This window comes from Erythrolamprus reginae, chromosome 10, assembly GCF_031021105.1.
Source record: "Erythrolamprus reginae isolate rEryReg1 chromosome 10, rEryReg1.hap1, whole genome shotgun sequence".
NCBI lineage: Eukaryota > Metazoa > Chordata > Lepidosauria > Squamata > Dipsadidae > Erythrolamprus > Erythrolamprus reginae.
Genome location: NC_091959.1, coordinates 42,316,813 through 42,331,596, shown reverse-complemented (window position 1 = coordinate 42,331,596; position 14,784 = coordinate 42,316,813). Strand labels below are relative to the sequence as shown.

The 14,784-nt window shown below is 45.0% G+C and overlaps 1 protein-coding gene across 1 annotated transcript in view; it reads right to left on the bottom strand.

The window, feature by feature from the left end:
* Window positions 1–13,531, bottom strand: part of DGCR2 (DiGeorge syndrome critical region gene 2) — a 67,049-nt gene extending 53,518 nt beyond the window's left edge. Inside the window, 1 exon segment of the mRNA XM_070762867.1 lies at window positions 13,218–13,531. Coding sequence (XP_070618968.1) covers window positions 13,218–13,296 — 79 coding nt within the window. The 5' untranslated portion in view covers window positions 13,297–13,531.
* Between the last annotated feature and the right edge of the window lie 1,253 nt (window positions 13,532–14,784).

Sequence of the window (14,784 nt, the reverse complement as noted above, 5' to 3'; positions counted from 1 at the left end):
CCGCCTTCTGCCGCACGAATCCCAGCGACCAGTTAGGTCCCACAGAGTTGGCCTTCTCCGGGTCCCGTCGACTAAACAATGTCATCTGGCGGGACCCAGGGGAAGAGCCTTCTCTGTGGTGACCCCGACCTTCTGGAACCAACTCCCCCCAGATATCAGAGTTGCCCCCACTCTCCTTGCCTTTCGCAAGCTCCTCAAAACCCACCTCTGTCGTCAGGCATGAGGGAATTGAAATTTTCCCTTCCCCCTAAGCTTATAGAATTTATACGTGGTATGTTTGTATGTATGATTGGTTCTTTAAATTGGGGGTTTTTTAGATTGATTTTTAATATTAGATTTGTTTACATTGTCTTTTTATTGTTGTTAGCCGCCCCGAGTCTGCGGAGAGGGGCGGCATACAAATCAAATCAAATCAAATCAATCAATAAATAAAAGACAAAGACTCACTTGAGGGCCAAGCCAGGTGAAGAGAAAAAAGGGAAATATGAACACAGTGAATAAACACGTATCAAATCAAAATGTCAGGGATTTAACCTCAACATGAGTGCTGTCATTCTCGGGAAATTTGAGAAAGGGAGGGTGAGGGATAGCATAAAGATAAGCCGACACGCGCCAGAAATGGTGACAAGCATTTTTTATTTTATTTATTGGATTTGTACGCCGCCCCTCTCCGTAGACTCGGGGCGGCTAACAACAGTGGTAAAAACAACATGCGACAATCCAATACTAAAACAGCTAAAAACCCTACATACAAACATACCATACATAAATTGTAGAAACCTAGGGGGAAAGAATATCTCAGTTCCCCATGCCTGACGGCAGAAGTGCGTTTTAAGGAGCTTATGAAAGGCAAGGAGGTTGGGGGCTATTCTAATCTCTGGGGGGAGTTGGTTCCAGATGGCCGGGGCCGCCACAGAGAAGGCTCTTCCCCTGGGTCCCACCAAACGACATTGTTTAGTTGACAGGACCCGGAGAAGGCCCACTCTGTGGGACCTAACTGGTCGCTGGGATTCGTGCGGCAGAAGAGGCAGGTGGGACGTGCCGGACTTTTGTGCGAGCGTTCACAACACGGCCTCAAAACTCCAAAGGCGCCATCAGGCTCCACAAATGTGCCCACCGGTGCCCGTTGTGGATTCCCAGCGCACGAGGGTGAAAGAGAGGATGAGAAACCACTTTGGGTAGATTTCCTACTATCCAGGGACAGAAGAGCATAATAATCCAAATAAAAATAAAAAGCCCGGAGTATAAATCTCTCTTCTCCTTGCCCGGTTTTTATTAGTGTAACAAAATACAGTCTTTCATCGCTCTAATATCCCCTGCTTTTTGTGCATTCTGAGTTTGGCTTTGATTTGTTATTTCACTTAATACACATCTCAGGAGGGAACTCTGCTACTCACAAAAAAGCAAGCTATTTTGTATTTTTCGGAGTATAAGATGCACCTTTCCACCCCCTAAAAGAGGGTGGAAATGTTGGTGTGTCTTATACACCAGCCATTTTGGGCCTACCAAAAGCCCTGGTCCCCTGTCCTATTTTTGCAAAGAATGGACCTTAAGAGGGTTTGGGAGGCCTGAAAAGTGCTCCTGGGGGCTGGGGGGGGGGAGAGAGAGAGAGAGACAAAAACACCGGGTTTTTTGGGGGGGGGAGGCAGGAGAAAAACGGGCCTGTCAGAAGGTCGCAAAAGGAGTATCATGTGACCCCAGAATGCTGTGATCGTCATAAAAAACCATTGCCAAGCGTTTGAATTTTGATCACATCACCATAGAAACATAGAAACATAGAAGTCTGACGGCAGAAAAAGACCTCATGGTCCATCTAGTCTGCCCTTATACTATTTTCTGTATTTTATCTTAGGATGGATATATGTTTATCCCAGGCATGTTTACATTCAGTTACTGTGGATTTATCTACCACATCTGCTGGAAGTTTGTTCCAAGGATCTACTACTCTTTCAGTAAAATAATATTTTCTCATGTTGCTTTTGATCTTTCCCCCAACTAACTTCAGATTGTGTCCCCTTGTTCTTGTGTTCACTTTCCTATTAAAAACACTTCCCTCCTGGACCTTATTTAACCCTTTAATATATTTAAATGTTTCGATCATGTCCCCCCCTTTTCCTTCTGTCCTCCAGACTATACAGATTGAGTTCATGAAGTCTTTCCTGATACGTTTTGTGCTTAAGACCTTCCACCATTCTTGTGGCCCGTCTTTGGACCCGTTCAATTTTGTCAATATCTTTTTGTAGGTGAGGTCTCCAGAACTGAACACAGTATCCCAAATGTGGTCTCACCAGCATTCTATATAGTGGGATCATAATCTCCCTCTTCCTGCTTGTTATACCTCTAGCTATGCAGCCAAGCATCCTACTTGCTTTCCCTACCACCAACGGTCATAAGTCTGAAAACATGGCCGTAAGTCACTTTTTTTCCGTGCCGTTTTAATTTTGAACGGTCAATGAATGGTTGATTCTGGCTGGCCCCACGGAGGCCCAGATTCTCCGCCCTTGGACCAGTCTCTCTCTCCCTTGGCCCCAGCGAGAGGGAACGATATTCTGTATGCTGCCTTGAACATCTGAACAACAGAGGCGAAAGATGAACGGAACAAATAACAACGTTTTCGTTTTCAATGTCCTTCAAACTGTACAAATGCCAGAACCAAAAAAAGAAAAAGCCTTGAGCCTTTTGGGATACAGTTAATTAATATCTATGCTGAACTGCCCAGATAAAACAGAGAGAGACTGTTTGGTTCAAGAAATCAGAGGACAAGATTGTCCCAAAGGGGCTTTTTTTTTTTTTAAGAGGTAAGTAGATTTTCTGGTCTTTCCTTGAAGACTTTTCACTTCTCATCCCAGAAACTTCATCAGCTCTTGGATAAGAAGCAAAACATCTTCAACGAGAAGCCAGAAACTTTTCCACTTGCTCTCTTGAGCAGCTTTGGGACAACCATGACCTGCTCTCTACGTGGGGCTACCTTTGAAAAGTGTTCGGAAACTTCAGATCGTGCAGAATGCAGCTGCGAGAGCAATCATGGGCTTCCCAAAGTATGCCAATGTTACACCAACACTCCGCAGTCTGCATTGGTTGCCGATCAATTTCCGGTCACAATTCAAAGTGTTGGTTTTGATCTATAAAGCCCTTCATGGCATCGGACCAGAACATCTCCGGGACCGCCTTCTGCCGCACGAATCCCAGCGACCGATTAGGTCCCACGGAGTTGGCCTTCTCCAGGTCCCGTCGACTAAACAATGTCGGCTGGCGGGTCCCAGGGGAAGAGCCTTCTCTGTGGCGGCCCTGACCCTCTGGCACCAGCTCCCCCCTGAGATTAGAATTGCCCCCACTCTCCTTGCCTTTCGTAAACTCCTTAAAACCCACCTCTGCCATCAGGCATGGGGGAACTGAGATAACTTCCCCAGGCCTATATTGTTTATGTATGGTGTGTTGTGTGCATGTTTTTAAATTATGGGTTTTTAGTTTAAATTATTAGATTTGTATTACATATTGTTTTGCTACTATTGTTGTGAGCTGCCCTGAGTCTATGGAGAGGGGCAGCATACAAATTTAATTAATATTAATAATAATAATAATAATAATAATAATAATAACAACAACAACAACAACGAGTGACATTCTCTATAGACAGTGGCCAACATTTTATTTTATTTTTCAGTTTTACAACCCAACCAAGTTTGGGAACACGTGTTTAAAAAGAGGCAGAGTGGAAGGAGGGAACAGGTTTAAAAATTGGGTGCTGGTTTTTGTTTTCAGAAACTCTAGAAGAGGGAAAAATACAATGCACATAGTCCTTGACTTGCAACAGTTCATTTAGTGACGGTTCAAAATTATGACGACATTGCAAAAAGTGACTTATGGGCATTTTTCGCACCTAAGGCCACTGCGATATCATCGTGGTTATGTGATCAAAAAACATGGCAACTGACTCATGCAGCATCCCCTTAACCAAATCTTTCACTGGGCTCAATTGTGGTCGTAAATCGAGGACTACCTGTACAAAAAAGACTTGGTTCTTGGACCTCACTGGGGCTTCCCTTTAGCAATTTCCAACATTGATTGAGAAATAAATCCATGCGGAACAGGGTGTCATAGGAACCAAGCACATAAACAAATTCAAAGCGCTGTTTTCCCCATTTCATTTTCCCTGTTAGATAAGGATCGTATCTGCTTTACATATATGTACAACACACCTAGAAACGGAGCAGGTGGCTAGGAGGTGGCATTTTCATCACTGGCCCTGCCAAAGAGGCAAGCGAATTCCAAGATGGAAATGCAGCTTGCCTCATTTCAAATTGAAAATGGGGGGGGGGGGGGTTCTGTAAGATGACGGATGTCCCCCAAATTCAATCAGCATTGCTGGGCCCCGTTTTCCAGTTGCAACCACAGGTCCTCAAACAGCTCCCTCTTGTTTGTTTTGGTTGCTCTTCTTATTAAAGTTTTTAAACAAGGTTTCACACAAAAGTTTTCTTTAAAAAAAAAAGATTTACTGACCGCCTCGCATCTTGGACATATATTAGAGTGCCTTCCGTCCCCTGTCCTATTGCTCTCCTATATCTCCTATACCTTTCTTCTATTCCTATATCTCTTCTTCTATTCTTTCATTGATATGTTGTATTACTATATCTTCTTTTCTATTATTTCTTAGATATATTTTACCATGAGTATCTCCTCTATAACCGTCATCATGTATTTTACTATGTGTATATAGATATATACCCACTAAAACCCTCATTGTGTATTGGACAAAATAAATAAATAAATGAATAAATAAATAAATAAGTAAATAAATTAAATAAATAAATAGTTCAACTCCTATCCTCATTATGACGCTATAGGGGGGGACACGATCGAAACATTTAAATACGTTAAAGGGTTAAAAAAGGTTCAGAAGTGTTTTTAATAGGAAAGTGAACACAAGAACAAGGGGGCACAATCTGAAATTAGTTGGGGGAAAGATCAAAAGCAACATTAGAAAATATTATTTTACTGAAAGAGTAGTAGATCCTTGGAACAAACTTCCAGCAGACGTGGTTGGTAAATCCACAGTAACTGAATTGAAACATGCCTGGGATAAACATAGATCCATCCTAAGATAAAATACAGGAAATAGTATAAGGGCAGACTAGATGGATCATGAGGTCTTTTTCTGCCGTCAGTCTTCTATGTTTCTATAGAGCACTGCACACCGAGACAATTAGACACAAGAACAGTTTTTCCGCAAACGCAATCACTCTGCTAAACAAATAATTCCCTCGCCATTGTCAAACTATTCACTAAGGCTGCATTACTATTACTATTGGTCTTCTCATCGTTCCTATTACCCATCTCCTCCGACTTATCACTGTATTACTGCAATTTGTTGCTTGTATCCTTACAATTTACATTAATATTGTGTCCTAATTGCTTATTTGTATCTATTTGTATCATTAAGTATTGAACTGCATGATTCTTGACAAATGTATCTTTTATTTTATGTACACTGAGAGCATATGCACCAATGGCAAATTCTTTTTGTGTCCAATCACACTTGGCCAATAAAGAACCCTATTCTTTTCTAAAGATCAAGTTTTCAAAGCAAACAAAAAGATACAAAAGATAACAACGTCACAATTGTAACAGTACAGCAGCCTCTGAGATAATCTTCAAAAGCAAACCAAGGCATGCTCGAAAGAAGTTTAATGTTATGATTAGGTTCTTAAATGTTACACAAAAGCACAGGATTACATCAACCAGCAAGCGCCAACTTGCTCTGTATAAGCTCATCGTTCAAATCCTATCCAGGATTCTTGTTTACAAGAGAGCTGCAGTCCTGTTAAATCCAACTGGCAGCCAGGTTATATGTGGCAAAAAATAGTTTCACAAAACAGATGAATTATTTTTTTTAAAAAAATAACCCTTAACTTTTGGAGTTTTTTCTTTCCTCCCACTTCCTTAATTCACAATCAGGCCCAAAAAATGCATCTATGACACAACTTTATCATATTCCAATATGTTTGCTACAGATAAATTACAAAAAAAAAAAAAAAGGTTTGAGAGAGAGAGAAAGAGAGAGACAGAGAAGGAGGGAGGGAGGGCGAGGGAGAGATGGATGTAGGTAGGGAGAGAGATTAGACAGACAGACATGATGGATGATAGAGATAATAGTAATAATAATTTATTAGATTTGTATGCCACCCCTCTCCGTAGACTCGGAGCGGCTCACAACAATAATAATAACAATGTGATAATGTAACAAATCTAATATTTAAAAGAAAGCGATAGATGATAGACAGACAATGATGGTGATGATAATGGATGATAGACATAGATAATAGGCAGAGCAGGCAGGCAGGACATATTAGCAAAGGTCTAATTTAACTAGGGTCCAGGTTACCCCTCAACCCTGCCAATTCCCTAGATGACTTTCAATTAGTCTCTTTCAACTAGTCCCTCTGCAAGGCTCAGAATGATCCAAAGATGGTGATGATGGTTGCGCTAGGAACAGACAGACCTAAGTTCTAACCCTATTAGCTCAGTACATAACTATTGTATTTTTCGGAGTATAAGGCACACCCTTTTCCCCCCTAAAAGAGGTTGGTAATTTGGGTGCATCTTATACTCTGAATGCAGCTTCTTCCCCCTCGCCCCTCCAGCCCTAACTAGCTGCTAACAATGTTCCCAGTTCTTATCTTGCAGGCTTGTTCATTGTTACTCTTTGCAAAGAATGTTTTCCAAGCCCTAAGTCTTTGCAGGTTTTTTTTTTCATCGCTCTACTTGCTCCGAATAAGTTTCTTTTCAGACCTAACCAGGTGCTAACAATGTTCCCAGCTTTTACCAGCTTGCAAGCTCTTTCACTGTTACTCTCTGTGAAGAATGTTTTCCAAGCCCTAAGTCTTTGCAGGGTTTTTTTCCATTGCTCTACTTGCTCCGAATGTTTCTTTCCAGGTGCTAATGATGTTCCCAGCTCTTACTGGCTTGCAAGCTCTTTCATTGTTTCGCTCTCCGAATAAAAAAAATTTTAAGCCCTAACCAGGGGATAAAATAAAGTGCTGGCTAAGGATGCTAGCCAGATGAATACTGGTAAGCAGATCCTTTTCCCTATTTTCCTTTCCCAAAACTAAGGTGTGTCTTATGCTCCGAAAAATACAGTAAGCTCGTCCGCTGTCTCAGGCCCAAAACCCGGTGTGTAGTGGTGAAGATGCCAGACAGGAAGACCGAGATTCTATTCCTTTTTTTCAACATGCCATTTTTGCAGAATTTCACTTCTAGACTTTTCATGTACGGTACGATCTGACCCAAACTTTTGAGGGACCGTTATCGATTAGTTCTCTGCCCCAGTACCCACCTTCTAGAGAAGGGGTCTCCAACCTTGGCAACTTAAAGCCTGGCAAGACTTCAACTCCCAGAATTTCCCAGCCAGCAAAGCTTGTTCCAACTTTGGCCACTTTAAGACCCATGGAGTTAAAGGCTGGAGAATTCAGGGGTTCAGTCCACTATTGTTAAAGTGGCCAAGGTTGGAGACCCTAGCTCTAGAGCAGTGTTTCCCAACCTTGGCAACTTGAAGATATCTGGACTTCAACTCCCACAACTCCCCAGTCAGCATTCGCAATACTAACCCCGTCCCTGTATTCATTATTGACCCTTCAGAGAGAGTCCGCAACTTGGGCGTCCTCCTAGATCCACAGCTCACATTAGAGAAATATCTTTCAGCTGTGGCGAGGGGGGCGTTCGCCCAGGTTCGCCTGGTGCACCAGTTGCGGCCCTATCTGGACCAGGACTCACTGCTCACAGTCACTCATGCCCTCATCACCTCGAGGTTCGACTACTGTAACACTCTCTACATGGGGCTACCTTTGAAAAGTGTTCGGAAACTTCAGATCGTGCAGAATGCAGCTGCGAGAGCAATCATGGGCTTTCCCAAATATGCCCATGTTACACCAACACTCCGCCGTCTGCATTGGTTGCCGATCAATTTCCGGTCACAATTCAAAGTGTTGGTTATGACCTATAAAGCCCTTCATGGCATTGGACCAGAATATCTCTGGGACCGCCTTCTGCCGCACGAATCCCAGTGACCGGTTAGGTCCCATAGAGTTGGCCTTCTCCGGGTCCCGTCGACTAAGCAATGTCGTTTGGAGGGACCCAGGAGAAGAGCCTTCTCTGTGGCGGCCCTGACCCTCTGGAACCAGCTCCCCCCAGATATCAGAGTTGCCCCCACCCTCCTTGCCTTTCGCAAGCTCCTTAAAACCCACCTCTGTCGTCAGGCATGGGGGAATTGAAAATTCCCTTCCCCCTAGGCTTATAGAATTTATACATGATATGCTTGTATGTATGAGTGGTTCTTTAAATTGGGGGGTTTTTAGATTATTTTTAATATTAGATTTGTTTACATTGTCTTTTTATATTGTTGTTAGCCACCCCGAGTCTAGATAGATAGATAGATAGATAGATAGATAGATAGATAGATAGATAGATAGATAGATAGATAGATAGATAGATAGATTAGATAGATAGATTTGATAGATAGATAGACAGACAGACAGACAGACAGATGCCTGATCCTACTGTTCTTCAAGACAGCTCCAAAACCTTTCCTAAAGCACTAGAATCAGGGCATTAAATGAAGCCACCACTGAATCTGTCTGCACTGCTGTTGTAATAATTGTGTTCCCTCTACCCCCCACCCTCAACAGAGCACTGCGTGTGTCCTTCCACACTGTTTATAGTGTTGATTTAATCCTCATAAGCCACCCAGGGACTTTACACAAATGGGTGGCTGTGGAGAGGCTCAGCTTGAGGGCAAATAATTACAAGGTTTCTGGACTTCCTTGGCTCTCAATGCATCAGGATCACCTTCTACTAGGAGGGTCAGTATGATCTTACACACAACACACACACACACACTGAGAGAGAGAGGAAGAGAGAGAGAGAGAGGACAAGAAAGAGTGAGAAAGGAAGAGAAAGAGGAGAAGGGAAAGAAAGAAGGGAGAAGAGAGAGAGAGAGGAAGAGAAAGAGAGAGAGAGGACAAGAAAGAGTGAGAAAGGAAGAGAAAGAGGGGAAGAGATAGAGAGAAGGGAGAAGAGAGAGAGAGGAAGAGAAAGAGAGAGAGGGGACAAGAAAGAGTGAGAAAGGAAGAGAAAGAGGGGAAGAGAAAGAGAGAAGGGAGAAGAGAGAGAGGAAGAAAAAGAGAGAGAGAGAGGACAAGAAAGAGTGAGAAAGGAAGAGAAAGAGGGGAAGAGAAAGAGAGAAGGGAGAAGAGAGAGGGGGGAAGAGAAAGAGAGAAAGAGAGAGGGGAAGAGATAGTGAGGAAGAGAAAGAGAGAAAGAGAGAGAGGAGAAGAGACAGAGAGGAGGAGGGAGGGAGGGAACACATGACTCATTTCTCCCCACAAGGTCGATTTTATTTTATTTTTTTGGCCTGAGGGGTCAATAAGAAATCTCTCAGAATGAAATCACTAAGAAACTTGTGGCAGCCAAAAGATAACAGAAAGTTAAAACAGGTACAATTGCAACAAAAAAACCTTAGGAAACTTGTTGCTGCTTTGCAGCAACTCAAGGACACTTCTGGAAAGTTTTGTTTTTAAGCAACCTCTAACCATTCCCAATACTTCTCTATTTTTTTCCCCTGAATGTTATTTCAGTTCTCCTTTTCTTAAGAACTGTAATCTTCCAGATCAGATCACTTCTCTTTCTTTTTCAACATTACATAAAAATTCCTTGCCCATTTTTAGATTTGTTGTAATTGTTTTTTGTTATTCTGTTGTGAGCCGCCCCGAGTCTGCGGAGAGGGGCGGCATACAAATCTAAATAAACATAAACAAACATTTTTATGGCGCAAGTAAGTACTGAATTTCTGAAACTCTTTTTCATCCAGGCAGTTGAAAGCTGACATTTTTCGCTACACGTTCCAATCTTGACATAATCTTTCCCCTATTTCTCCGTTTGTTTGTTTTTTTAAAAGGAGACATTTTCTTTTCAAGAACTTCTTCCCGTCCCCCCGTCCCCCAAAAAGCTTGTAATTGCAAACTCAGTAGATAGCAAACAACATCTATTGTTTTGGTAACAGGCAAGCCCAATTATTTGCAAGATCCATAGATGCAGGACTGATTCAAACATGCTAATGCCTCAAATGATATGGTTTTGAATAATCCAGGAACACACCCACACTGCTAAAGCTTTGATGCACAATCCAGCTCTCTCTCTCTCTCCCCAGTAAGCAATGCTCAATAATTTCTAGGGTGCCACAACAGCCCCTGTTCTTAAATGAGAATATTATTATTATTATTATTATTATTATTATTATTATTATTATTATTATTATTATTATTTATTGGATTTGTATGCCGCCCCTCTCCGCAAACTCCGGACGGCTAACAACAGTAATAAAACAGCATATAACAATAATCCAATACTAAAAACAGTTAACAATATCTGCTTCAGTGTTTAAAAGCCAACTGAGACAACCCCATTGCTCAAATATTTGCAATTTACTTCAACAGTTGCCGGGTAACAATGAAAAGGGTTAAAGACAGGACCCCTTAATCCAAATACTCAAAGGATGGCTGCATATCCTTAATCTGCTTAGTGAATTAATACATTTTCTAGCCTTGTACAGTGCACCACCATCGGAAATTAACCAAGCGATCAGGCTTCGCACAATTTGCTTTGCTACCTAATCAAAACAAAACCAGCCCAAAACTTAGTACGTCGTGCAAACCGAGCTGCAAAAAATTGTTCATGGGCCGGGACAACCATGCTACAGAAACACAAGTCAAGATTCCCAGAAGATCAGCAAAAAGTTTTGGATGTTTATGCATCCAATCCTTGCAGAAGAAGACAATCCCATTGTTATTTGGTGTGCTAAAATAAACTTCTCCATCATCCCACTTTTAGGAGAATAAAGAGGTCGTTCATTCTCCTAGAAGTAGCAAGGATCTAAGACGGGCTACAAAAATGGTGGAAGGTCTAAAGCATAAAACTTATCAGGAAAGATTTCATGAACTCAATCTGTATAGTCTGGAGGACAGAAGGAAAAGGGGGGACATGATTGAAACATTTAAATATGTTAAAGGGTTAAAAAGGTTCAGGAGGGGAGTGTTTTTAATGGGAAAGTGAACACAAGAACAAGGGGGCACAATCTGAGGTGAGTTGGGGGAAAGATCAGAAGCAACGTGAGAAAATATTATTTTACTGAAAGATTAGTAGATGCTTGGAACAAACTTCCAGCAGACCTGGTTGGCAAATCCACAGGAACTGAATTTAAACATGCTTGGGATAAACATAGATCCATCCTAAGATAAAATACAGGAAATAGTATAAGGGCAGACTAAGTGGACCATGAGGTCTTTTTTTGCCGTCAATCTTCTATGTTTCTATGTCCTTCTCGTACCCCCAAAAGGGATCAACCAAAGTGAGCATCCAAAAATGCTTCCAAAGGAAGCCCTCCAAACTCGTGCCTACAGAATCCGCCCAAAGCCCCCCAGGGGTTAGCTGGGAGGCACTGGAAATGAGGACCAAGGAAGCTGGAGGAGCATGGGTAGATGAGCAATGTAGTACAGTGGTCCCCCGATTATCGCGAGGGTTCCGTTCCAGGGCCCCTCGCGATGATCGGTTTTTCGCGAAGTAGCGGTACGGAAGTAAAAACACCATCTGCGCATGCGCAGATGGTGTTTTTACTTCCGCCGCAGCAGCGAGGAGCCGAAGATTGGGGTTTCCCCACCGCCCACGCAAACTCCTCGCTGCTGCCGCGCCCGCCGCTTGTCCGCCGCCTGCCTGCCCCCGCGCGCGCCCTTCGCCGCCCACGCCGTTCGCTCGCGCCGCTTCCCAGCTGAGTCCTGAAGCGAACTTCCGCGTTTGGCTTCAGGACTCAGCTGGGAAGCGGCGCTGGGGTTTCCCCGCCGCCCACGCAAACTCCTCGCTGATGCCCGCCGCTCGCCCTCCCGCCAGCAAGAGGGGGAAGACCCAGGGAAGCCGCCCAGCAGCTGATCTGCCCGGCGCCATCTACGCATGCGTGGCCATAGAAAAAAGGGCGCGCATGCGCAGATGGTGTTTTTACTTCCGGGTTGAAAAATCGCGATATAGCGTTTCGCAATGATCGAGATCGCGAAACTCGGGGGACCACTGTACTACCTCTAGAGAGGACGATGGGAGCAAGGATCCACCTGAAACAGGGGTGGCTTAGGGATAATGTAATACAAAAGTGGGGTGGGGGAAGGAGAGAGCATCTGGGGTCCCCAATATCTGGAACCCTCCCCAAATTGTGGGGATTGTGGGAGGCATTGGAAAGAAGGACCAACAAAACCGGACAACCTCAAGTACATGGGCAATGTAGTCCTAACTCTCAAGACAGGAACAAGCAGCTAAAGGGCAGAGAGGGGCTTATGGGCAATGGGGTGGGGGAGGAGGGGAGCATCTGGAGTCTCCAACAGCCCAAAGCCCCTCTCCAGGGAAGCACTGGAAGACCTTGGGCACATGGGCAATCTAGTCCTACCTCTCTAGAGGGGGCGACAGGAGCAAGGGTCCACCAAAGGGCAGGGGGTGTCTTATAGGCAATGTAGTCCTACCTCTCTAGAGAGGGCGATAGGAGCAAGGATTCCCTCAGGAGGCCAGGGGGTAGCTTATGGACAATGTAGTCCCACCTCTCTAGAGAGGGCAACAGGACAAGCAAGGGTCCACCCAAAGTTAAGGGGGTGGCTTATGGTCAATGTAGTCCCACCTGTCTAGAGAGGGCGACAGGAGCAAGGATCCACCAAAGGACAGGGGGTGGCTTATAGACAATGTTTAGAGAGGGCGATAGGAGCAAGGATCCACGGAAGGACAAGAGGTGATTTATGGGCAATGTAGTCCTACCTCTCTAGAGAGGGCGACAGGAGCAAGGATTCACCCGAAGGGCGGTGGAGGGGGTGGCTTATGGGAAATGTAATACAAAAACGGGTGCGAGGGGGGGGAGAAAGAGACCACATCTGTGTCACCCTAAAGCCCCCTACCCCAGTGGAGCACTGGGGATTATGGGGACGGATAGAAGAGGAGGGGAGGGGGTTGTCTTCATGACAAGACCACCCGACCTGGGAGGGCTGTGGATTACGGACGACGGAAGGCTGTGAATGATGGGCGACAGAGTCCCCGGCTGTGGATGATGGGCGACGGAGTCCCCGGCTCTTCCCCAGGGGGGCCCACTAAGGAACCTCTCCCCCCACCCTCACCTTCTCCCCCACCCCCACCGACCTTACCTGGCCGCAGCGGCTCGGTGATGCTGAGCACGAGGAGGAAGAGGAGGAGGAAGGTGCCGCTGTCCGCCTTGGGCACCATTTATCCTCCGTTCATCCTCCTCACCCCAGCGCAGCCACATTCAACCCCGCGGGGACGGGGCGGGGGGAGAAGAAGGAAGACAAAGGGGAGGCCCGCCGGTAACAACGACGCCGGCCCCCGACGCCGCCTCAGGGAGCCCCGCCAGGCCTCCGACGCCGACGCCGCCTCAGCCGCTTCACCGAGGGGGGTCCGCCCGCCCGCAGCTCCGCTCGCAAGATGGCGGACGCAGCGCCCCCTCCCCGCTGCTGCCGCCGCACCACGCCCCTCCGCCGCGCGGCCAATCGGCGGAGGAGGAGGAGCCAGGAGAAGGGGCGGGGGTTACATTTGCATAGGCGCGTGGCGAGGGAGGCGGCGCGCGTAGCGACGGCGGTGGGCGCGGTCGTCGGAGCTGCTCTCTGGCTCCTCCCCGCTTCTCGCCGGACGCAGCGAGGGAAATCCTGAGGTCGTTCAAGCGAGGACTGGTTGGCAGGGATGATAAAAATGGCGTAATAAAGCGTGCCTAAGTGTAGGTGCCAGTCCTGTATTTCTCAAAGAGAGCGTCTCTAATAATGCTTCTCAACCTGACCGAGTCTCAAGATTTTTGTTGCTAAAGGAGACAGTGAGTTTTTTCCCCCATTTTACGACCCCTGTTGATGTAGCAATGGAGTAAATCCTAAAATGGTGGAGGGAATCATTTTAAATGCCACTAGTTACATTACTAACTGGTTAAACTGGTCATTAAGTGAATCCTGTGTCCCCATGGACTTCACTTGTCAAGGGGATTGCATGATCCCCCCATGACAATGTCATATTTGTTTAACGACCCCCATAATCCCTGGTGGTGTGGAATCTAGGCAACTGAATGGAGCTAGCAGACAGAATAGAATAGAATTCTTTATTGGCCAAGTGTGATTGGAGACACAAGGAATTTGTCATGGTGCATATTCTCTCAGTGTACATAAAAGAATATTTGTGAAGAATCATGAGGTACTTAATGATTGTCATAGGGTACAAATAAGCAATGAAGAAACAATCAATAATAATAATAATAATAATAATAATAATAATAATAATAATTTAAAAAAATTATTAGATTTGTATGCTGCCCCCTCCAAGTACCCAGAGTGGCTCACAACAATAATACAACATGTGCAAATCTAATGTTAAAAAACAATTTAAAACCCCTTATAAGAAAGAAAACAATCACACAACCTAACAAACCATACATAACACTATAGTAACTGGAGATATATTAATTTCCCCATGCTTGGCGACCTGGGTGGGTCTTCAGAAGCTTTCAAAAGGCAAGGAGGGTGGGGGCAGTTCTAATCTTTGTGGGGAATTGGTTCCAGAGGGCTGGGGCCACCACATAAAAGGCTCTTCCTCTGGGTCCCGCCAGACGACATTGTTTAGTCGACGGGACCTGAATAAGGCCAACTCTGTGGGATCTAATCGGTCGCTGGGATTTGTGCGGCAGAAGGCGGTCCCGGAGGTATTCTGGTCTGATGC